Source organism: Nesoenas mayeri (genome assembly GCF_963082525.1).
Source record: "Nesoenas mayeri genome assembly, chromosome: 16".
NCBI lineage: Eukaryota > Metazoa > Chordata > Aves > Columbiformes > Columbidae > Nesoenas > Nesoenas mayeri.
In genome coordinates, this window is record NC_137562.1 from 1,610,855 (window position 1) to 1,636,230 (window position 25,376).

At 52.1% G+C, this 25,376-nt stretch overlaps 1 protein-coding gene across 1 annotated transcript in view; it reads left to right on the forward strand.

The window, feature by feature from the left end:
- Positions 1-341: 341 nt before the first annotated feature.
- The window catches only part of LOC308046648 (rho GTPase-activating protein 39-like), a 52,559-nt gene continuing 27,524 nt past the window's right edge, over positions 342-25,376 (forward strand). The window contains exon 1 of the mRNA XM_080354636.1: positions 342-430. Within this exon, the coding sequence (XP_080210762.1) occupies positions 420-430 (11 nt within the window). The 5' untranslated portion in view covers positions 342-419. The remainder of the gene's footprint in view (positions 431-25,376) is intronic.

Here is a 25,376-nt window from a genome sequence, read left to right on the forward strand (position 1 = left end):
GCCATTGATCTGTAGCTCATATGGTGCTTCGACTCCTCCAGAACTGAGGTCCCGGCTCCGCTTGGCCCGCCGCTCGCGGGCCGGGCCGGGCAGGGGCTCGGGAGGGCCTGGCCCGGCCGCCGCCAGGGGCTGCCCTCGGCCCGCGGGCCCGGGCGCCGCTGCCCGCCCCGCCCCGCCCCGCCCCGCCCCGCCCCGCCCCGCCCCGCCCCGCCCCGCCCCGCCCCGCCCCGCCCCGCCCCGCCCCGCCCCGCCCCTTTCCTCCCGGCCCGTCCCGGCGCGGCGCGGCGGCCCCCAGCAGAGGGACCCGGGGAGCGGCCGGGGGTCCCGGTGGCCAGGCCGGGCCGCGCCGCCCCCCGGGCGGGGCCGGGATCGGGTTTCACATCCTGCCCCACTCGCGGGCGGCGCGGCTGAGCGGGGCCATGGCGGAGAGGTGAGTGCGGCCGCCGCGCACCTGTTGACGCGGGCGGGAGGCGCCGCTGCCGCCCCTCGGGGCCGGCGTGGGGAGCGGGACGGGGCCAGGCGAGCCGCGGGCCCCGGCGCGCAGGTGAGGGGCGGCCGGGCCGGGTGCTGCGGCGGGGCCGGGCGGCCAAGTTGTGCGGGAGCTGCTCTCCCGCAGCCCGGGCCCCTCCCGCCCGTGCTGCCTGTCTGCTGGGGAACCTCCCGCAGCCGCTCGGCTCCCGCCAGCCCGGGCCCTGGGGACGTGCCGGCTATCCCCGGGACCGGGCTGTTCGCAGGCTCCGAGCGCAGGCGGGCGGCTGGCCCCGAGTTTGGCCGGGCTGAGCCGACCTGACCCCGGCCCGGAGCGCCCGGGCTGGGCTGGGCCTTGGGGTCCGGCCGAGCGGCCGCTGGCAGCGTCGCCCTCCCGGGGGGAGTCCGGGCTGTGCCGGGTGCCCTCGCTCCTCTGAGGACGGGTCGTTAATCAGAAGCACTTTCTGATTTTGTACCTGTTTTAGACCAGGCTCGCAGCCTCCATGATGGCTTGCATACATAGGTTGCTCTCTGTTGCTTAAAACAACCAAACCTAATTTCAAAATGACAATGTTTTTGGGGTGAAGCACAGGAATGTGAGTTGCGCTCGGTTTGCTGGAGAGGGGTGAGCAGGGTCGGGTTCGCACCTCACCTGGCAGCGGGCAGGGAGCCAGGCTCACCTGTTGGCAGTGACAATGGAGGGCCAGGTGGCCAGGCCAGTTTCCCAGGCTGCATCCTGCTTCCCACAAACACGGGCGGATTTCACGGCTCCTCTGAATAACCCCATTCAGGGAGAATTCCTCTGTTTGCTCTGTGCCTTGGCTGCTGGGCCAGAAGTGGTTGAATTAAGTTTGGCTGTGCTGGGAGGAAGGTACAGAGCCTGGCAGAAGCACTGTCAGCCCCACGGCTGATGCCAGTTGCTCTAGTGCTGTTTTACTAGTGGGTTTTTTGTTGTTTTTTTTTCATCCTGGATCAAAAGCTCATTGAACATTCCTGCGAGCGGGGCTCTCCCCAGGGGCACCACATTTCAGCTGGCTTCCCACATTGTCTGGGGGAGAGGAGGGAGGGCTGTGCTGGCATTTTGCCCAGTACCTCTGTGACGGTGCAAGGTGTTTGGAATGAATTTTTAAATTTCTCTTGTATTTGAAGTTGTTGGGTTTTTTTTTCTTCTGCCTCTTCTCCAGCAGAACGTGGGTTAAATTAGACGGTAAGAAGGAGTGTCTTGGGAAGGAATAGCAGATCCCCTTGAGAGTGGATGTAGAGTACCAGAATTCATCCAGAGTGAAACCATCAGCACAGCACCACACTCTGGGGCTGCCAGCGGCAGCAGCTTCCAGCGGCTGCTTCTGCCTCCGTGCTTGTGCAGCCAAGGGCACTTGGGGATCACGGCTGCGGGTTGCTTGCGTTGGGACGAACTGGAAAACCTGACAAAGCCACGCAGCTTTGGGACTATTGTCACACTAGCCAGTGCAAGGGAGGACAGGGCTTCTTGCACCAGATTTCAGCGTATCCCCACTGACTATTTGGTGCTTTTTTAGTTCAGTGTTCACCAGGTTGATGAGACAGCTCTTTCCTATCGGTTGGATGGAGGCTATTTGGAGCGATGCTGAGATCACAGCGGATTGTAGGAATGTAGATTTTGAAGCCAGGATTTTGGTTGGATAGTTCACATGCCTTCTGTATTCACGGCAGGTTTGCTTAGCTGAAACAGATGTCTTGGCCTTAGCTGGGAGCACATGAGCTACAGGGAGCTCTAAGTGTGCTGGCCCTGGTATGTTTTGTAACCAAGAGAATTTTATGGTCGTCCTTATGATGCAAAAGGCTGCTTCAACCTGACCGTTACAGCTGAAAACCTCCTGTGAGACTTGCGCGTTTAATGTGGCAACAGGAGATGCAGAATCTGGTTTGCTGAATGCTGCCCTGCTTTAGGGATACAAGAGGCACATGCCTCCCATTCAACTGGTTTACTTGATCACTAGAAAAATGTTATGTGTGGTGATGCAAAGATGAAAGGAGGAGAGACTGAGACTCCTGTAGTGAGCTGCTCAATGGGTAAGAAAATCTTGCAGATTCCAATGTATTCGTATCTGAGCTTTGAGGTTTTTAAAAATCTATTCTGCCATTCTTCTGGGGTTGACTTCATAGGATTAGGGCAACTGCCTGCTGGCAACCAGGTAAAGTTTTGTAAACCAGGGAACAGGTTGGCTTTTTCCCTGATCGAGCCATGGAGGAAGAACTGTTTGCGTCGTTGAGAGGCTGTGGGAAGGACTGTAAGATCTGAATCAGCTTTAATGAAATGACTACTTTAATCAAAGATAACGAAGCATAAACTGCCATAGGATTTTGGCTATAAGTTTATTTAAATATGTATTTTAATAAACATTAATATTCACGAACCCTTTCTTTGAAGTTGCCAAAGGATGTGTCGTATCTGTATTTCTTGATAAGGCAGATGCATTAGTGAGAATACTACTCGTGTGCCATTTTAACTATGGAGGACAAAACTCTTCAGTTTGGACTTGCTGTTTCAGCAGTGTGTTTTTGGGATGTGGGCAGAGGGAGATCTTCCACTGGGACTGCTGAGGCCCTGGGGACGGGACTGGATGCGCTTGTTCAGTGGGAGACCTGCTGCTCTGGCTGGCTGTTTTAATTTGATTAGTACGAAACATAAAGGGTTCACGTGCTGTATGTTCTGATTACAATGAAGGCTCTTGATTTTTGTTACTGAATCTCAGTATCTTGACTACGAGGTCATTGCATATAGTTAATTCAGATTAGTTCAGGCTTAAATTTGTCTTTGCTTGAATACTGGTTTCTGTATTTTTTTTGGAAGCTTTACTTTAGGAACGCTTCATCAGCCTGCCCTGAAGCTGCTGATGGGCTCCTTGTGTCTGAACTCAGCTGTGGGTTTGCAGCAAAAGGGTCTTCTGGTTTTTGGCAGAACATTTGCACCTCCCGCTGTTATTCAGCACAGAGCCCCCCGTATTCTCTGAACTGGGTCGGTGTCCTGTGTTCTGATTTACCCTCTTCTTTATTGGCTGAAATAAGGCCATGAATAACCGTCGCGTCTGTAGCTGGCTATGACCGCAGGACGAGCTTCTGCTCCCAGCAGGTTGTGCCGCTCTGGCCTGCTGGATGAGCCTGTTCCTGGCTGAGCGTTGTGGTAACTCGCTCCCCAGTCAGTGTGCGGGGGGGGGGAAGCTCTCTGCTGTCTGACATCGGTGGGGATACGTGCGAGTGGGGGAGGTCATGGGCAGCCCGAGCTCTGCCATGCGCTCCTGGTGTCATCCCTGCTCCTCTGAACGTGCTGCTGGAGCTGTCGCTGAGCTCGCCAGGGCAGCTTCCTTGGGATTAAATGGTCTAGGAGTGAAGGACCGACTGGCTTTAAGCAAAACCAGGAGCGTGTTTTGGCTGCAGTAGCTCTGCTGGCAGAGGCAGAAGCGGGTCATTAGGTTGAGGGAGGTTCTTCTGCCCCTCTGCTCTGCCCTGGGGAGACCACACCTGGAATGTTGTGGCCCCTCAGTTCCAGCAGGACAGGGAACTGCTGCAGAAAGTCCAGCGCAGCCACCAAGATGCTGCAGGGAGTGGAGCATCTCCCGTGTGAGGAAAGGCTGAGGGAGCTGGGGCTCTGGAGCTGGACAAGAGGAGACTGAGGGGTGACTCATTCCTGGGGATCAATATGGAAAGGGGCAGTGTCAGGAGGATGGAGCCAGGCTCTTCTGGTGACAACCAGGGACAGGACAAGGGGCAATGGGTGCAAACTGGAACACAGGAGGTTCCACTTAAAGATGAGAAGAAACTTGTTCCCGGTGAGGGTGTCAGAGCCTGGCCCAGGCTGCCCAGGGGGGTTGTGGAGTCTCCTTCTGTGCAGACATTCCAACCCGCCTGGACACCTTCCTGTGTAACCTCATCTGGGTGTTCCTGCTCCATGGGGGATATTGCACTGGATGAGCTTTCCAGGTCCCTTCCAGTCCCTGACATTCTGGGATTCTGTGATGAGCTGTGGAGGACAAGGTGGTTGTCTTGTCCACCAACGCTGCCGTGTGCTGTTGAAGCTGTTCCCATCAGCAGGCCCAGTATGGCCTGGAGGTAACTCCTGAGGTGAAACCGGGCCTTCAGTTATGATGTTTGACTCTATGCAGATAAAGCCTCATCCTTGGGAAACACCTTCAGACACAGCAGAGTCTTCTGATTGAAACTAATCAGAAGTTCAAAGGGAAGAAGCAGCGTTTCCTCCTTCCCTGTGGTCGCCTTTCCCAGCGTTTCCATTCCTGTCCTACCACCCGAATGACTTTCTCAGTGGATGATGCAATTAGCAGGAGATGCTTGCAGGCTTTCAGCAAATAAATACGTCAGAATTTGAAATGCCTCATTTAGGCTCCATCAGTCCTCCCCAGATGAAACACAATTATTTGTGCCTTGTTGTGACATGTATATGCTCGTGTTTCTTTTAAAAAGCCCTCCAGGCAGATTTGAATAGTTGGTGAAGTGCTGCTTGTTTGTAGTAAAAATAAATTCCAGAGCAGACACTGGGATTTGGCTTTTGCTGGATTCATGGAGAGTTTCTGAGCTCTACTGCCATGACTTACACGTTTGATGTTAATTCCTGCCTTTGTCAAGGTGCACAGAATGCAGTTCCCATGTAGAAAAAACAGCTTTAATGATCAAGCAATTCCTTGTGCTTTTTAGTAGCTCAGACTGTGTCCACTGAAGCAAGCTGACCGGTTTTTATACTTTTCATGGGGAAGAGCAGTCTTCTGCTTTGGCCTGTTTCTTAAAACACTTTCCTGCCACTCCAAAAACCATTAACCAAAGCAGCAGCTGTGAGGTCCATCTGGCCTGTACGCCTGGAACAGGACACTGTAGGTCAAGAGAGAAAATGCTTTTTGCACTTGATCTTTGTCTTGTGGGAGAATGGAAAAAATACCATTATTTAGGATATATTCTCTCATTCTAATTACTATTCCAAGTGGTTTAGGTTACTGATGTAAGGAGTAACAGTGTTTTATGTTTCCAGTTGAATATTGGCCAGTGAATTCCAGTGGAGCTGGTGTCAACCATCCTCCAGCTACTCTCCCAAGCTTTTTTCATTGTGTGTTGTCACCTGCCTTTTTTTGGTTATGCAATGCATAGAGCCAGAAGAGGTTTGGGAAGCTTATAATGAGGATGCTGAAGATCCAGATTGGTTGTTTGGAACGAAGCATGGGAGGTGGAAAGGACTCAGTGGCGCCTGGGGGCGCGTTGGTGCGGCTTGTGTAGCAGCTCCAGGAGCTGGGGTGCGTGTACGAGCTCCAGGTGAAGAGGAGGGTCTCGGGTTGGACAATACCAACTTTAGAAAATTCCCCCTGAAAAAACAAGCTGAAAGACCAAAGCACTGGAGATGCTGAGGTTTGTTTGTTTGTTTGTTTGTTTTCAAGCTCTTTTGTCATTTTGGACTTAAGGTCTTGTCTGAAATTTCACTGAGGACTTTAAGCTGCAGCACATTGGGGGACTTCTGAAACAGGGTGGTCTAAATAGAGTTATCCATTGGCATCTTTGTCAGCCACCGGAGGCAAGTAGAAGGCTGGTTCTACATAGAGGATGTATTTCCTTAGCCCTCTCGCGTTCTGCTTGTGCCCAGCTCCCCGAGCCAACCCTCACTATGCTTCATTTCCTCTATGGAAACTGCTCTGCCATGGGATGAAATGGAGATGATGGCAAGTGCCCCAAGCTCCTGGACCTGTTGCATGTTCCTGGGTCTGCCTGGAGCAGCCCTGGGCCCCTCTAAACCAGCCTTTTCCTTAGCCGCAGGGTTTATGATCTACCAAAAACAAACAAACCAAGTGTGGGGGGGAAAGCCCAAACCTGCATGGGGCTCTGTGCGTGGGGCTTGGTAGGTGTGGGACGCTGCCATAAGGCACTTTGCTTTGGCAGGTGGGGCTGTTTCCTACCTGGGCAAACAAGGTTGTTGCTTTCTGGCTGGAAACCTCTTACAGGGGCAGAAAAGACTCAGTGTTGTAGGATTGTGTGTCGTCTTGGACATCAGGAGCTGGTGGCCCAGAGCCAGGTGCACTGTAGCAGGGATAACTTCTTCATTCTGTAGGTCTGGTTTTTCTGTTTGGTTTTCCTTGTATATATTTTTTTATCCCCAGAAGAGTGACAAAGAGGCTTACTGTCTCCATCAGCAGTGATCCCAAGAAAAGCCCTGCACAATGCTGCCTGACGAGTTGGGACCAAGCTCAGTAAATCCCTTTTAACCACGTAGAGTTCAGCTGTCTCGGTGTTTTGACTCTGAGGCAGTGCAGTGTCTTGCATGTGAGTTTTCATGTGTAGCAGCAGTCAGGGCTCCGTTTAGCAAAATGACAAGCAGGCATGAAACATTTTCAGTAACAAAGCAAAGTTGGTGAAAAAGTTATTACAGGAGACTTTGTAGGTGAATAATTAAATACAGACCCAGGGGGTGCATTGGGTGAGTGGTGCGGTGTGGTGTGCCTGGAAAGGTGCCTCTCGGGCTGTGGCCGGAGCAGGTTGTGGCTGTTGGCTACAGTTTGGGTGTGGGTGCCCTGGCTGCCTTGGGGTTCCTGAGGGACCTCGACTTGCTCCAGCCGCTGGTCATGGGCACCCCCGCTGCTCCAGCGCCTGGTCCTCACCCTGGCCCATCTCCTCCTGCCTTGTCCACTCTGGGCTTGTCCCCTGTGTGCTTTCAGTGCTGTGAGGGGAGACAGCAAGTGTGGGGCTGTTTCCAGACACGGGTGAACTGTGGGTGGTCACACTGTTCTCCATACTCTGAGTCTCCCTTAGAGATGTTTAAACAGTAACTCAGTGTCCAGCTGGTAGTTCAACACATTCAGTTTGTCACAAAACTGTAAAGGCCACATTTGGTCCTCTTCTGGTATGGCAGCTGGTGTGTTGTATTTCATTGATAGCCCTTTGAGAACTGTGTATCAGCCACACTGTCTAGCTCTTCCTTGCTTCCTAGCTACGGTAATTAGGTTTGGGATTTTTTTATTAAGCCTTCCAAGCATTGCTCTAAGCTATGGTGGGAGAAGCTCCAAGTGTTTTACGAATTCTTGGTGATGAATCAACATCAAGTGAAGCAAAGAGAGATGGTGAAAGGGCTGTGAGCTGAGGCGCAGAGCCTGGGGTGCAGCCGGCTTGAGGAGCACCTAACATACGCCTAAGGATAAATGCTAAGCATGTTGTAATGTGGAGGTACATTTTCTCAGCAGTTTAGACCATCCTAATACGATGAATGGTCTGGCTGGGTATGGCTGAGTTGCGCTCAGCCTGTACAGTAAAGTGAGTGTGAAACAAGCAGCGTTGGGGCTCGGAGAGCAGTGTTGTGCTTGGGTTGGTGCTGCTCTGGGGCTCTTGCTGTCCTGCCTTAGAGCACAAATGGCAGAAGAGTTGTGGTTTTGGCTTGGAATCTCCTTACAAAGCTTGCGCCTAAAATAAGCTACTTCAATTTTCCTGAAATTAGTATTAAAATCTCTGAAAATTAGGGTGAAAAGCAAGTGCTGTGGTACTTTCTGTACTACGGGTTTAGAAGCTGCTGAGGAAATCCCTGGTGAGTAGGTGATGGTCTGACAACTCAGCCTAAGTTCACTAAAGCTGCAATTTGAAATTAATCTAATACAGGGGTTTGAGGTTCTGGAGACTGAAGGCTTTTTCCAAAGCAGAAGTCTGGTTTGGGGTGGCAATAAACGTAAAAGATAAGAAAAACAGTGTGGTCTTTTGGGGGCGATGCTGTGCACTGCCACCCTTGTTTCTTCTGGCCCTGGATCCTCTCACCAGAACGGCTGAATTCACTAAAGCAAGAAGAAACTGGCTGCTTTTTAGTTAGCAGGTGGGATTAGCTGTGTGCGGGATTTGTGGAGCTCCAGTGACCTGTGTGATGGGTGCTGGGAATGCAGTGTTGAGGGGACATGAAGGGGACCCCTCCTTCCAGAAGCAGCAAGTCATCGGGTCTGCTCTGCCCTCAGCATACAGTGACATTCTCATGCAGTTCCCTCCCCATGGTCCATTGGGCCAGCTCTGGACACCGTGCTGCACGGTGACTCTGGGTGCGGTGTTGAGACTTTGACCTTGAGTGCCAACCCCTGTGTGGGACAGGGAGGCAGAGCTGCCCGTGGTGGGGAACGCTTGTTTGTGCTGCTCTTGTTGTTGAAACAAGGATGGCTGGGGGAGATGTCAGTGATTTCAGCCTCTCTGGCTCCCCACAACTCTTCCCCAGCAAGGCTGCCTCTTGGGGTGCGATGGCAGAGTCCCCAGAGCTGCCTCGGCTGAGCTCTTGTGTGCTTAAACTTTGTTTGGCCTTGGAGGGATGAAATCACTGCCTTTCGTCTCAGTGTGGATAAGGAAAGGTTTTGCTGAGCTGCCAGAGATGTCTGTGCGTGGGGGAGGAGAAGCTGTTCGGTGCAAGGTGTGCGTGCTGCGGGGCTAGAGGGAAAACTCATCCTGGGCCTTGTCTGCCCTGCCGTCTGTGGAGCATGAAGCAAAGGCTGCAGGTGGAGTAGGATGGACTGCATGTTGACCACCAAATAGCTCTGAAACAGCCCAGAGTTCAGCTCGAAATGTGAAAACGGGTGACTTCCAGGGCTCGGAGTGCTCATCCTGGCTGACCTGGCCGGCTCGGGCAGTGAGCTGTGCCCAGGGCGTGTTGATCTCGGGCTCTTTGGGGAAGAGCAGCGTTTCCTATTTGAGTGTGTCTCCTGACACCACGTACATCTTGTACTCCATGTGCTGAAATAGAATAGCCCGTGCAGCTGGCTGCCGTGCCTGCCCAGAGCCAAGCTTGGCCCTTGGCATGCGTCTGATTCCTGTTACCTTCCCCAAACCCCTACGATTTGCAGCAGCAGCCGCCATCTCTTCAAGCACGTGTGTGGGGATGGTCAGAGAACAGACACAGTTATCACAGGGCTGCCTGGGGTGCTGCTTTCTTGTTCTCCACATCCCAGCTGGGTTAAACACAGAGTTTCCATGGACTGCAGAGAGGATTTGAGGGGGTTTACATGAATTAACAGTATTCCCCTGGAATTACCATTTTGGGGCTGTTACCTGTGGTAGGAATTTCACACAGAATCCCAGAATGTCAGGGGTTGAAGGGCCCTGGAAAGCTCATCCAGTGCAATCCCCCCATGGAGCAGGAACACCCAGATGAGGTTACACAGGAAGGTGTCCAGGCGGGTTGGAATGTCTGCACAGAAGGAGACTCCACAACCCCCTGGGCAGCCTGGGCCAGGCTCTGACACCCTCACTGGGAACAAGTTTCTTCTCATCTTTAAGTGTAACCTCCTGTGTTCCAGTTTGCACCCGTTGCCCCTTGTCCTGTCACTGGTTGTCACCAGCAGAGCCTGGCTCCATCCTCCTGACACTGCCCCTTTCCATATTGATCCCCAGGAATGATTCGCCCCTCAGTGTCCTCTTGTCCAGCTCCAGAGCCCCAGCTCCCTCAGCCTTTCCTCACACGGGAGATGCTCCACTCCCTGCAGCATCTTGGTGGCTGCACTGGACTCTCCAGCAGTTCCCTGTCCTAATTCATGCTGCTTTGCCTGTAGGACTATAGTTGTAAACCCTCCTAATGGTGCGACTGTTTCACCCGGAGAAAGCAAAGTCTGCATTAATGGTGGGATGTGTCAGCACTGGAGCTCGGACTGCTCTGTTGGTCCCCAAGACAGGGCAGCCTTTCCCCAGGACAGGTGGAGCATGGGCCTGTGGGTGAAGAGCCATGTCACTAGAGCCCTGCCATGCACAGCTTGCCATGCTGCTCAGGGTGCAGAAGCGGCTTAGGCTTCATGTCTTTCAACTTCACACCTGCTAAGCTGTGATGGAAGATGTGGAGAAGAGTAATGAACAGTTGAGAGATGCAAACCCTCGTTTTTCTTGTCGTTCAGGCAAAAATTGGTCAGTGAATTTTTAAGTTCTCTAAGTTAAAACCTGCTTTGTGGTTTGCTAGCAGCAAACCTCTTGTCTTCGGCAGGACCTTGAGCAGAGCCGTGCAGACCTTGCCCGCAGCTCTGTGCTCAGCAGTGCCGAAAACAAGGCAGGAGCCGTGGCTGGGGCTGCTCCGGGCAGGGCGGCCTTGGCCTGCGCTCCCGGAAGGAGGAGCCTTGGCCCCTCTGCCTCATCTGGCAGGTGCCTCAGGAGGTGCTTTGGTCACGTCATGTGTTTCCAGCTGGAAATCCATCTTGGTGTGGGCATCAGGAATATGCAGTTACCTGCGAAAACTCAGTATGTGTGTGCCCAGGAGCAGTTATGGTTGTTCTGAGGCTGTGGCTATGATGGGCTCGTTATGACTGGCAGCATTAATAAAATTAATGAGACTACCTGCCATAGAGCTGGTGTTTACACCTGAGTCTGCCGAAGAGGAGCAGGGTGTGGGAGCCCTGATGTTTGCTTGTACAGCTCTGTCCCGCTGCTGTAGAGTCGCCGGTAGGACCAGCAGCGGTATGGGAGTTATTCGGTGATGCCATTGGAAGGAATGGATACCTCCACCAAGAAAACATCAAGGGGCTCTCTTTTATTTCTTTTGAAGACAGACAGGAAACAAAATAAAACATACAGGGGAAGGAAGACCAGCCGAGTGAGAATGATGTTGGTCAAAAAAGGGAAGCTGTATCCACACACGACTCCCCCAAAAATATATATTACGGCAGATTACATGTAAAATCAAAATAAGGCAGGCCAGAAAAATACTTTTGAAGAGTGAATTTGCCAAAAATGGTTCATTTTCAAATGCATCGGAAACCTTTTGGAAATGGGCAGCAGAAGAGATCAAGGTGTGAGAAGCATGGGAGATAAAGCCATCACAGAAAAATCTAAACCATTTTTTGGCCGTCTTGACTCCTGTGGAGGAGCTTTGTAACTTTGCAAAGTACAAGCTCGCTACAGAAGAGCTGTCTGAGAAGCTGTCTCGCATTGAATGTCAGTAGAAATAACTTTAGAGCAAACAGAGGAACTGATAAGAAGCTGTAAGGAACAGATAGCGTTTACTCAAGAGTGCAGCAGGATCTTAGATCTGAAATTGCTGAGATACTTTTGTGTGTATCCTGTTGCTGAAGTGCCCTTGGTATTGCTGAAACGGATGGTGGTGAACGCGATGGCATTTTTAATTCTTGGGGAAATTGTGGGGGCGCATACGCATCTGGTGGCTCAATACCTGTGCCAGGTGTGCTGCTGGGAGGGGTGGAGGGGACCCTGGGGACCACAGACCCGAGTGTCTGACCTCTGAAGGCATGGCCAAGCATGGCTCCTTGGAGCCGGGTTCAGAGGGCAAGCCTGGCCTTGATTCCTGCTGGAGCTTGGTGGGCACGATCAATAGACATCATAGAACTGGGTTTTCAAACAGCCTTTGACAAAATTCTCCACCAAAGGCTTTTAAGAAACTAAGTCACCATGGGCCTGGAGGGAAGTCTTGTTCTGGACTGAGAGCTGGTGGAAGCACAGGATGCGAAGGGTCGGGTTTAGTGGTTGTTGTTCAGGTTAAGAGTCGGCAGTGAGGCCCCGCAAACTGGTGCTGGGACTGGATTCATCTGATCGGTGACCTCGGGCACAGGGGGTGCAGTGAAATCACCGGGTTTGCGGAGGATCCTCAACTCCTGAATGTCCCATTGGAAGCGAGGGAATCCAGAAGGATCTCACAAAACTGAGCAAGTGGACAAATATGTGGCAGATGAGCTTCAGTGTAGAATGTGGGGTAACCTTAATGGAAAATTATCTGCTCCAGACCTGTATGATACTGAACCTGGAACTGGTGGTTGCAGGTCAGGAAGGAGCTGAGAGTTATCGACAGTACTCTGAAATTACCAGCTCAGTGTGCATTGTTAGCCAAAAAGCCAATGAATTTTGGTCACTGTTGGCAGAGGAGATAATAACAAAGCAGGGGGCATCATTTTGACCTTCTGTAACACCTTGGTGCATATCCTGGGGGCTGATGCAGTTCTGGTTTCTGGACCTTGAGGACAGTGGTGTTGAAGAGGCTGCAGGGAAGACAATTAAAATGACTGAGTGACAGAGCAGCTGCCCTATGAGGAGAGAGAAAAAAAGTTTGTGACTGGTTTGGAATAGGAGAAGTCTGGTATAGCATATGACCAAGGTATACAAAATCATGAAGGCACTAAGTAAATTGAATTTTATCTTCCAAGTCTTGTGACTCTAGAACCAGGAGCACCTGATGAAACCTATAGGAGGTTAGTTAAAGCAGGTAGAGGGAAGTACTTTTATTTTACAGAATGTGTGATGAACCTCTGAATTAATTGTCCTGGGGGTTGTGGATGCAAAAGACATCAGCAGGTTCAAAAAGTACTTGGGTAAACTTAGGGGCAACCAATCTGAAACAGGTACTGGGAAGAGGAGCCCGGGATGTGCCCTCAGCATCCATCACACCAATGTGGATTCTGGGGAATGAGGAGGATGGAGAGAGGGTCTGACCGGGCTCATGTGCTCTGCCAACCCACCTCTCCTGCTGTCCCAGCTGTAGGCAGGATGGAGGGGCAGTGTCACCCATTCCTCAAAGTTCCCAGAAACCAGCATTAGGTGGGCACAGAGATATGCCGTGGTGCAGAAGAGCCAGCGTGGTTTTGTAGACCAAAGCTGAGCCACATGACTCCATCAGTACTTGGAAGGTGTTTGGGAGCACACGGCGGTGGTCCAGTGCGCCTCTCTGAAGGGGTTCTGCACAGGGTACCCCAGAAAAGTCCGTCGTGTGATTCGGGGGTTAAGAGGTGGTTTGGAGACAGGCTACGAGGACCAGGGTGGATTGTCAGGCTTGGCGGTGGAGGAAAGTTCCTCGGGGAGCCAGGCTGGGATCTGCTGCTCGCAGCATTTGTGTTGTGTGTGACCTAGAAAAGGCGCTGACAGCGATGGCTGGGGAGGAGCGTGCTGGGATCCGCGTGTGCGGTGACAGGCTCTGAGCAAGCGAGGTAAGAAATCCTGAGCGCTGAAATTCAGCAATGAGTTTGGGGGTAATGGGTGTTTCTGTGACGGCATCAGCCGCGTTCGGCAGCGCTGAGGAGGCTGTGAGTGGCAAAGAAGGAGCAGAAAACAGCATGGACCAGTCATGACACCACTGTCAGGTTGAATGTTGAGTGTCTGGTCATCCCATCTCAGAGAAGTTCTTTCTTCCTACTGCTGAAATACAATAATTGCCTCTGTGTCTTTTTGCCTTTTTTTTTCAGTAGCAAATACTGTGTGCTGGAGGCAGATGAGAACTGTCTAGGTGGACATCAAATATAGTTGAATGTGGTCCAGATATTTGCCCTAGTCCATTGGCTATGCTGTAAAAGGAGGACAGGGAGAGCACCGCCTGCTGGGACATCCTTCTGGATTTGGCCCTTTTTGCTGCCATCCTGCCACTGCTGAAAGTGAAAAGCTCCGTTCTGGGCTGAACACAAGCTAATGAATGCTTGGGGTTTTGGTGAGAGAAAACAAAAGGAACTTGTTTTGGGCACCAAATCAAAAAGCAAATTGTTCTCACACCACTGTTCGCTGTTACCATGTATAGCAATTACTGCCATGGCAACAGATATTTTCAAGATCCAGCCAAGATCTTCCAGGGCTGCAACATAACTTCTGATACTTGCTCATTGTGGTGCTATTAATAACTGCTTTCCCCCCTCGTAGCCAGGAAGTTTCTTCTTCCTCATGTACCAAGTGCGAGGGATAAGCTCATTTTAAATCAATTGTAGGGAGAAGTGACACTGGGGATTTCCTGGATTTTTTTTTCTGGAGATCCTGTCTGGTGCTGCCAGCTCTGCAACCGCCTCCTGAACCAAGCTGGGCTGTCTCTCTTGTGCTATTTATAAGAAAGCTCAGTCTGAATTTTTTATTACCTTTTTTTTAAATCCCCTTAGACCAGGACAAACAGATGACACATATTTACTCTTCCAGCTATGCACAGAAGCTTAAGTGTTTATTTCAGGCTGACTTGGTCAAGGGGAGAACCTGCTGCCAATTAAACATGATCTGGGCCAGGCTTCAGTCTGCACGATTTCTTTATTTATCTCGTGGTCATATAAGCAAGATAAACCCTGTGTATTCAGGTTTGCGGTTCAACTGTTCTTGGCATAGATAGCTGTGTATAAAACCCCCAAGTGCACATTCACCTTTTCCCAGCAGCATTAGCACACCCATGTGAATCTCCCTTGGGCTGGAAGTGTCAGAAATACCAGCACCAGGTCTTCTGGCACCTGAATGAGGAGCTGTGGGAAAGGTGAGACTTGGGCTTTTGCTGATGCCAGCGGTTCCTCTGGAGCTCATTGTGTCTGTGTGTCTCATTGTGTGTCTGTGATGGGGGAGGACGGGGTGCTGAGTCTGTCCCCAGCTCTGGTTCTGGTCATACGCAAGTCACAGCTGTGCAGTTGTCTGGTTTAATCCCCGCAGAGGAATGTGCTGTTCCGCAGGCCGCTCTGCTCTCCCCTGGGGATTTTGCCTTTCTTCTGCACAAGTGTTGCTGTTAACTGTGGACGCCTCCCTGCCCCCTTTCCTCACCAACCCAGGAGTTAAAAGGAAGCCACTCTCCAAGCACGCTGATTCTCCTTAGTTTCTCGTGCTTTCAAGTCTTGCAGCTTCTTCTGATGTCACTGTCTTTGACATCACCCTTCCCCACATCTCCTGGCCCACTTTTTGACAGCCCACTATCATAACCGAAAGAAAAGAATGTAGTGAAAACATGGAATCTTTTATCCTTACAATCTCGCTGCGGAAATGAGCGTACACCCTGCAAAAGGTTGGTCCAAGGCAAGAAATAATTCAGCCATGTCCGCAAGGAGCGACTGCATCCCTCTTCAACTCTGCTGTAGCTGTTTCTCGGGAGGGTCCGTTGAACACGGTACCGCTGGCGATGCTGCTGGGGGCTGCGGCTCCCGCGGGGCAGCACTGTGACGTGGGGTTCACCCAGTGAGCTCCTGGGCATCCCCGAGAAATAACCGATGTGATTTTTGAGAGCCTTTGGTGAATCACTGTGTCAGTCGCCAATAACCAGCTTCTTGCTGACTCTCAGGAAGGTTAATCCCACCTTTGTTTCTTTGACATGGTGAGAGCAAAGGCAGATTTTGGGCTTTAACTAAGCATGCTTTGTTCTGGCATGCGAGGTTGCAGAGATGTTCAATGTTAAAAAGGCTGTGACTGCATTTTAAAGCAAGCTTGAGTGACTCTGTCTTTGTTTCTCATTAAATCAAGCCAGATCTTGTTAATGACAAAGCACCAGAACTACACATAACTAGTATTTTTGTTTATCTGGAGTCTGAAGGTGTTACTATAGTCACTGCTAATCTTATAGACGCAAGTGTAGAGCGCACAAAGCAAAGGTTGAAATACGGCTCACGGGATGTGACTCCTACCCACACCGTAATGTTTTGGAGGCGATCAGAGAAAAGAATGTCACTTTGGGGCAACACTTCAACACGCCTTTCCTTTCGGAGGAAGTGTTTGTCATGATTTAATACATCAGAATTAAAAACAATGGAAAAATCAAGCACGGGCTGTGGTTTTTATTCCATACGGCTAATTCACTCATTGATAGGTGAGCGTTGTGGAGCTGGAAGTGTGCATGGAGCAGGGAACCATGCGCCTTTCCTTCAGCAATTCCTGTAGGCAAACCAAATGTAAGAAATTAATTTCTCGTGGAAAAAGAGGGGTTTTTTTGCTTATTGTTTTATGAAGGGTTTATGAACTCTGTGGCTAGGGTTTTCTGCTATTTATTTACTGCCTGTCTTCCCTTGCCAGAGGAAATTAGTGTGCTCTGGGCTGGGGAAGAAGGCGGCTCTGAAGCGGCTCCTCTGCATGGAGTCCTGTTGGGATGAGTTTCCTGACGGCAGCTTGGGGCGCAGCAGAGAGTTATTCATTTGCGGACTCTGTGTTTCCTATTGCTTTGACTTGCTGCCGAATTCCTCTTCCATCCCGGCATTGTAGCGGTTAACTTGAGTCACGCTTAACAAGCTCGGACAGCTAATACTTTCAAGAGCTTCTCTGCATTTGTTCCTGCTTAGTTTTTTCAACATAGCTGGCAGAGACAGCTGCAGCCGGGGAGATTTTCTGAAGAATGAAATGGTCTAAAAAAGTTGTGATGAAACACTGTTATCTTTGTTTTGTACTTTCAACCACCAGTGTCTTGTGGGCTCTGCAAGCTGAGAAATAACCGCGTCCCTTGCAAACTGTGTCTGTGTTGTCCCGAGTTTTCAAGGGCCTCTGTGTTTCAGCTAATAAATGACTGGCAGCCCTTTAAATGAAGAGAGACAGAGGGCCATTATTTTGCTAATGCCACGCATTTAGGAATGTCGCTGCCTCAGATATGTGGCTTTGCAGACTGGTGCTTGAAAGCCTGATGCTCTGCAGCCCAGCTGTTTGCAGGGAGTCACCAGCGGTGCCCCGGCTGTTGGTGCCCGGCCTGGCCTGTTGCTCAGCCCCTAATGACAGCCTGGCTGTGCTCCTGTCCCCAGCACTGCCGGCTCCCGTGCCTCCTTTAGAAGAGCTGAGGTTGCGGTGGGTTTTTTATGGACTGGTGGAGTAATTTTAGACCTGAGGTGGGTGTCTCAAGGGGCCCTTTCAGCCCCATCCCTGTGTGCTCTTGCCAAGGCGGCTGCTCATCCCCAGGTACCCGCTGATGGGTTTCCTGTTCCTGGTTTTGTAGGTTTCTGTTCCTGTCTTCCCGGTCTTCACTCACCAGCACCATTTAGAAACCCCTGTAAATGTTTTCTCTATGTTGCTCAGCGTTCCTTCGTGTAGCAAACGAACATCTCTGTGCCTGGTGTAAACGAGCCTCGGGCATTCGGCTGTTTGCTTTGATCCAGTGTGTCTGCCAGGGCTCTCTCTCCCATTCAATGAAGGTGGTACAAAAATAGTTCTTCTTTTGCCCTCCTGTATGGAGAAGCTCTACACCCTGTAGCATTGCAGTGTGTTTGTGGCCATGCAATGCCTCCCATGGTTTCACTACACCCAGAATGATCTACCCATGCACAGACATAATGAAAGCCCGTCAGCTGCAGAGTTAACGCTGCAGAATCATGTTCCTGATACGATGTGAGTGATGTGGGCTGCTGCCGGGGCGGTGGAGCAGTTGCTGGGTTGATGTGGTGGGGCAGCTTTTCCAGAACAACTTCTGATTGTGGAGCCTCCTGTTCCGGGGCTGCTCTCTGTGGCACCGGCCAAGGCAGCAGCTGCAGGGCCCCAGCTGCAAGGGCTTTGTGGCAAGGCTGGGAGGAGTCCCCAGAACCGGTAGTGAGTGATATAGGAGGTTGTGAAGAGTAAATCTCAGTCCTGAAGCAGCTGGGCAGCAAACTAGATAAATCAGGACCTTTGTCAGTAATTCCTAGAATGGCAGAGAGAGAGGGCAGCGGGTGCTGTTGTGTCCTTAATGTAGCAGGGATATCATCTGTGTGATATTACTTGCTTTGGGATAGGGAGAGCACTTGGTGTGTGCTGATTCTCCAGGGCTCTGGGCTTTTGCCCTTCATCCTTTGGCAGGTGTATCTTCTCCACCTCATTCCCTGCAGCCGTATCAGGATGTCATTTTTGGCTGTGGGTGCAGACTTGTCAGCACTGGGAAATGTTGCCCTGCTTGGGTCTGATTTACATCTGTTCAGCGGCTGGTGGGAGGTGTGGGGAACTTAGAGGCAGCAGGACCAAGCCATGTTCAGGTTTCTGGTCACTGAGCACAGTTTCAATCAGCAGGTTCCCTGCGGTGCCAGGGCTCATCGGGAAAACGAGAGACTCATGTGTGGGCTCCAACTCCATCCCTTCCTCTTGGTATGTGTCCATCGCCCTGACAAAAACAGGAACAGTGCAGGCCTAATTGTAGGGTTACGTTCACACTGGGAGGCTCTTGGGTGCTTTGGGTCCCATCTTGGGTAGATCCTGTGTGACTCTGTGCCCACACACACTCCCAGAGGGGGATAAAGCCCAGCTTTGCTCTGGCTGGAAGCATCTGTCTTAACTTGGTTGCCCAAGAAGACATAAGGCTGAGGGAGTTGGGGTGTTCAGCCTAGAGAAGAGGAGGCTCTGGGGAGACCTTATTGCGCCTTTCTGTACTTAAAGTGGCTGATAATAAACATGGGGACAGACTTTTTAGCAGGGCCTGGTGGGACAGGACACGAAGTGATGGTTTAAAACTAAAGAAGGGGAGATTAGGGCTGGACATGAGGAAGGAATTGTTGCCCCTGAGGGTGGTGAGAGCCTGGCCCAGGTACCCAGAGAGGTGGTGGATGAACCATCCCTGGAGACAGCCCAGGCCAGGCTGGACGGGGCTCTGAGCACCCTGAGCTGGTGCAGATGTCCCTGCTCATGGCAGGGGGGGAACTGGGGTGGCTGGGAAGGTCCCTTCAACCCAAACCATTCTGTGATTCTATGAGGAGAAAGCAGATGTGTGACCTTGGGTACTGCCGAGGTTTGCACACTTGGAAGCATCTGGCTGGGGCAGCTGATGATGGCCTCTCATGAGGACCTGCTGCCTGCTTTGGTGAGGCTGTGTACAGGCGGGATGGCCACAGTTATGCCCATCAAGCCATGCTTATGGTGTATGTGCCTGTACAAATCCTCCCTGACAGTGGGGGTATTGCCTCTTGGAGCATTGGGAAGGTGTCAGGCTGCTGCCCTGGGGCTGAGCTCAGGGGCAGCACCCAGGGATGGAGAGAGGGCAGGATACATCCCAGCTGTCATGGTCAGTTGTTGCTGAACTCACAGGTCACCCTGTAATGCCTTCACTTGGCAGCTGTGAAGTATTTATTCCCTAGAATACTGCTAAAATTGAGGTTTTCCCATGTAGATCCTACTGTTAGGCAGAGTCTGGTTATGATGGTGTTGAGGTGGGATGCAGCTGCTGTCAAAGCACAGCGCCTCGGTATCACAGACCAGACCATGTGTCCTGGGTTTGCTGCAGCCTGTGGCCGCACAGGTTGGGGGACAGCACCGAGCTGCTTCGGGCCTCAGTCCCCCCCAAGGCACCAGTGACCCTGCGGTGGCACCACACCTGCCCCGTGCTGCCTCCCCTCTGACACCTGGGGTTTGGATGGCGCTGTGGATCCACACAGCACGTTTTCATAGAGTCATAGAATCATTTCAGTTGGAAGACACCCTCAGGATCATCGAGTCCAACCATAACCTAACTTAACTCTAGCACTAACCCATGTCCCCAAGAACCTCGTCTAAACACCTTTTAAACCCCTCCAGGGATGGTGACTCCAGCACTGCCCTGGGCAGCCTGTTCCAATGCCCCACAGCCCTTTGGGGAAGAAATTGTTCCCCAGATCCAACCTCAACCTCCCCTGGCGCAACTTGAGGCCGTTTCCTCTGCTCCTGGCGCTTGTTCCTGGGGAGCAGAGCCCGACCCCCCTGGCTCCAAGCTCCTTTCAGGCAGTTCAGAGATCAGAAGGTCTCCCCTCAGCTCCTGTTCTCCAGCTGAACCCCCAGGTCCCTCAGCCGCTCCCATCACACTTGTGCTCCAGCCCCTCACCAGCTCCGCTCCCTCCGTGCTCTCTCTGTCCTCTCTCTCCTTTTGGAATGAGAGAGAGGGGATGAAAACTGCCAGTACAATTTTTTTTTTTTTTTTTCTTCTGAAACTCTTTCTCAAACGCTCAGCCCTTAAAAGGAAAAATGACTCTGCCGAAGCCTTCACTGGGCTTAGGAGGTGCCGCTGTGTCTGGGGCAAAGCAGAGCTCTAGGGAGGCTGTGTTGGGGGTTTGGGCTGTGCTCTGATGTGCAAAGCAACAACTCCAGCCGTGGTGCTGCACGAGGTCCCGCAGGTGCTGTGGGGGCAGCTCGAGGGCCGGAAGGGTTGTCCAGGCAGATCCTGTAGCCCAAGGAAAGTGTCTCATTGCTCTGTGGCCTGAGGCTCAATCTCCACAAGGGCTTTTGTTTGGTCACATAAAACCCCTGGGGTGGCAGGGACAGATCTGCAGGAGAAACTGTCCAGCAGGATCTGTGTCCCTGGCCAGCCTGGGGACCCTTAGGAAGAGCAGAGGGAAGCACCCGTAACCTTTTTCATGCCGAATGCTTTTACATCATGTGTCTTTCACGCTCTGTCCAGGCTTCAGTGGCCACAGCTGGTCCCTGGCCACGGTGCAGTCTGAGGTGCTCACCCTTCTGAAGACAGAAAGAAATGAGGTGCTCTTGGCCTTCAAGGGAGCAGCAGGTCTCCTCCCCAGGCACAGCAGTGGGTCCCACTCTGCCCCTCCGATACAGGAGCTATGGCAAGAGCTGGTGCTTGCCCCGGCTGTGCGGGTGCAGGCAGAGCTGTGTCCTGTCTGCTTCGTCGACATTTTTTTTTATGGGAGTGGATTTTCCTTCTCCTGCCCTCAGGTGCAATTTCCTGTAGTGTTGTTCTGTGCAGTCCGCTGGTGACTGTGCCCATGTCCCTGGTACCTGCTCTCGTCCTGCTCTTCTAGGGCCCATCCAGCAGGTCCTTTGTGCTCTGTCCCAAAGCCATGAAAATGGGGATGGTTTCTGTCCCTTGCTCTTCCCCCTGTTGCAGAAGCCCCGTCCTGTGGAGGAGGGATGGAGGATGTTGTGGGGGTGAGCAGTCCTTCACTCCCCTCTGTGTTCCCTGCCTGTGGGTGCTCTGTGTGACCCTGGCCCTGACCTGGGGCTGGTTTCAGGTCCGGATCAATACAAGCCTGATGCTGCTGGTGGGGCTGCACAGGTGCTGGTGGGTGGTGCTCAGCACAAAGCGGGTGATGGAGACCGTGCAGGGTGTTGGGGGAGTTTGTGTGCTGCCCTCCCTTCTCCGTGCTGAGGTGCGTTGCTCTGAGGTGCCTATGCATCATCCCACCCCAGGTTCAGGTGCTGGTGTCAGGCTGTGGGACCTTGTGCCTTTGGGGCTGTTCTGGGCTTTATTTGCAGTTGATGATCTTTGTGGCGTGACTCGGCATGGCATCTGTCCTCCTTGGGGAGTGTTCCCCTCTGCCACCCCAGTCCTGTTGTGGAAACCCCAGGAGATCTCAGCCGTATCCTGAAAGTCCTTGTGTCTTCCTCCTTTCTCTTTGAGACAGGATCTTGGAGGAATGTGCTATTAATTTTGGTGCTGCCCTGACCCGCTCCTGCAGGATGGGCTTCCCCGTTGCCGTGGTTCTGCTCTGGAGCTGGGGTGAACGGGGAGATTTGTGACAGTGAGGTGGGAACTGGTGATGCTGGGGGAGTTTGGGAACGGTCAGGGAAGAACCAAGAACCAGCAGAGTCTGAGCAACCAAAAGGCCACCATCTGGCATCTCTTTCTTTGAAAACACCACTTAGCAGAAGGCTTGGGGCTTTGGTTGTTTTTTGTGTTGTTGGGTTTGATTGGTTGACTTTGTTTGTTTGTTTGTTTAAAATTAAAACCACCAAAGTAATGAGATGCTTTGCTTGATAGGGTCTTTTCCAGGCTCTATGCTGCCTCTAACCCACCCAGGTTGCGGTGAAGCGCTCCACTCTGCTCTCTGTGCCGTGTCGCTGTGCTGGGCTGTGCTCTCAGAGGGCTGCCCCGCGCTGCTCCTGTGGGAGCTGAGCATACGTGCTCAGGCTTTGAGCAATTGCAGCCATTTGTTCTATATTTTCACAGTCTAGTCTGTCTCCTGTGAAGCAGAGGTTGATTTGTTTGCACAATGCTTATTTTCAGAAGCAGGAAAGTTTCAGGGACAGCCTGACATTATACTTATTTTAGTTTGTCTATAATTTTTGTTAGAAGGATGCATGTGTATTCAAAATAAATACAGATATATATATGTGGGGTGGGGGGGGGGAAGGGTTGTTTTAAGTACATTTTTTTTTTCCTAAGATCTAAATTACAGCTTTTCCAGACTTCCCTGAGAGAAGGCAGTGAGTAAAGCCTTAATTGACTGAGTGAACCAGTGGAGCATCACCGTGAGGAGCTGGTGCTAGAGACCTTCTTAGACCTGTGCAGCTCCAGGGTGCAGATGGGTTTTACAGCCTTGTCCTGGCTTTGTGCAAATCTGAGCGACCTGGAGCCACCTGTGGGTTGCACTTTACTGCTCAGCGTTTGCACTGAGCAAAGTTTTTCTAAGGGGAGTCTGTCTGGCAGCCCACTCGCTGTGCTGGGGTGCTGTGCTGGGGTGCTGTGCTGGAGTGCTGTGCTGGGGTGGCAGAAGGTGAAGGGGCAAGTGTGACCGTCTTCAACATCAGCACAGCTGTTTTTAGCAACCTGGGCTGCTCTCCAGCCAGCCAGGAGCCTGGACCTGCAGAGGAGCAGCGTTGTCAGCAGCTTCAGTGCCTCTGCGATGGTATCCGCTCCCCATTCCTTAACTCGTTTGCCTTGGTCTGCTGCTGGGGCCTCCCTTTGGAGCACTCGGGGTTGTAAACATGGCTTTGTTCTCCATAAGGCTGCTCCTGCTCCCTCTCATGGGCCCCTCGTCGTAAGCTCCGTTAGCAGCAAACGAAGGAGGGTCTGAACTCCCTGTCTCTGTAGGATAGAGGATTTCAGATGCCCGTCGCCATCACCCAGCTGCTTGTTGCAGAGAGGAGCCCTGGACCCCACACACACGTCCCTGCGTCTGGCTGGTGTCACAGCGTGACTTGTTTCCAAGAGCTGTGCTTCAATCTCTGTGTGTGTCTGTTGGCCAAACTCTTCATTCCTCGTCCTCAAGGAGGACACTTAAATAGGCACTTAGTCTTGGCGTTGACACATCTCAGTTAGATGACCTCTGATGATGGGATTTGCCCAGTCCTGGGGCTTCTCAGAGGCTTCCAGAGGCTTGGAGCCACAGGGAGAGAGCTGCAGCTTTTTGTGCAAGGACACAGGGTGGCTGCGCCACGCAGGGCACGGGAGCAACACCTGGTCCATGCAAGGTACAGAGATGGGCTAAAGGGAAGCATCAACACTCATAAAGGTCACATTGTCCTCTGGCCCCTCAAATTCTTCAGTCTCCTGCTGCCCAGGAGGGTCCCCTGTCCATCCTTCTGCGATCCTGAACACCAAACCATACCCTGGCTCTGTTCAGGCTCCTGTTTCCTGAAGGAAGAGCTTTCTGAAGTCTTCAAAGATCCCACTCGTTATGGAGTCATGTTTGGTCAAGAAGGGCTTCATAGGGCCCCAGCTCTCTGCGGGGCTCATCCTGAAGGAGACAAGTGTGGTAAGGAGGTGGGATCTTGTCTCGGAGCACAGAAGTCCAAAAATTACATACCGTGGAAGTGAAATGGGGGCTCAAGCTGAGAGGGCTGTCCCTGCAGCCACCCAGGGCTGTGCTGGCTGTGGAGCTCCTCACAGCCTCCCCTGGCCAGCAGGTGCCTCCTGGAGCTGGCGCTGAGCAGCAGGCACGGGGTGAGCAGAGAGAAGCTCCGTGTAGAGGGCTGGGTGGTCACATTGCGTGGTTCTCGAGCTGACAGCTCAGCTGAGAAAACAGCTCTACTATTCTTATCTTCGCCTGGCCTTGTGAAGAACTCGTGGTGTCCAGGGACCGTGTGTGGCTGCCCAGGCTGTGGTGCCACTTCGGCGACGAGAAACCCAGCTCTGCCGTGGAGTAGCGGCTGTTCAACTTCTTGGTGTTTCTCAGGTCTACCCATAAGTGGCTTTTCTGTTTCTGTCCCTTCCATTTCTAGTCTTGCTCCTTTCTCTTTAGTTGAAGCTATTTTATTCTTTCCTGGACTTGCACTAACGTTTATAGTTTTTGTGAGAAGATCTAACCAGGAGATGCTAGCAGGATGTTCTTGCAGGCTGAAATACCCTTTAAAATATATATATATTTAATCCCAAGGCTTTGCCAAGCAGGAGTAGCAGCCAGAGGGACCCCAGCTGTTTTTGAAGGAGCAAAGTCTGCAAATGTCGAGCACCTCTGTGCCAGAGGCTGGCAGGACAGAGTGCATCTTAACTGCTCTGCCCTACAACACTTGATGGGAAACAAGCTGCTGCCTGCAGGGGCTGAGCCTTCAGGTGGGAACAAACCTGTTTGCCCGTATCAGCTGCAATTTTGCACAAAACGCTCTATGTTTCTCCCGATTTTTGTGTGCCTGCTGCACTGTGTGTCCTCCCCCCGCCTGGCAGCTTGGTGCTTGGGGACTGAGCCCCCCCATGGCCCTGCCACCCTTCAAAAAAATCAGCGTGCCCAAGGCAAGGGCCTTTGCAGGCAGGTGGGGCTCAGGCTGCTGGGGCTGGAGCCGTGGGCTGTTGACAGGCTGGCAGGCATGGAAAGTGTTTGTGTATTTGCACTGGACACAGAGGAAACTCTCTTGGCAATACAGGAGGATGCACACTGGGTTTGTTTTTGGGCGAAAGGTGGGATTTTGTTGAAATTCCCCCACGCTGCAGGCTCCGGTGACTGGGTTAGTTCTCCAGTGCTGCTGCGATGCCGACGGGCTGCGTGTCCCCACACTTGGGCTGCCATGGGGGTTCCGTCCGCATTTGCAAAGTGGGCCTGCAGGGCTTCCCATGTCTGGGGATACTGAGTCTCAAGAGGTGAGATGGACTGAAGCCACCGCAGGGGTCTGGGTGTCACTGTGCGCTCCGGGGCTGCTGTGTCACCCAGCGCTGGGAGCTGAGGGGACAGACAGGAAGAGCATTATTCAAACCATTCCCAGGAAACTGCTTCTTTAACCCCGCAAAAGGGAGTTGGAATTAATATTTTCTTTATGTCCAAGTTACGGTCTTATCTCTCTGCAATCCTGGGTTTATCACGTCTTTCCAGAGTTCCTGATGTTATGTTCAAGGCTTGTGTGGCAGCCCAGGGCTGGCCCTGTTCCAGGAATGTGCTCCTTGCTTTTCCTTTTTGTTCTTTACATATGAATGTGATTCTACCAAACTCTTTGGTTTTTCAGTGTGTTCTGTGCAGATTTTTCTTTCTCTGCTTAAACTGCACCTCAGTCATCCTCAGCCCCTCAGTTTTTAAGGAGACCAAAGAGGTCACCAACCCAAGTCATCCACTTACGTGTCTTTGCACACAAAGATAAATGTAAGCTTGTTAAAACGGAAGACTATAGTTAGAAACACACGCTTGATCGCGGCCAAGTGCCATGAG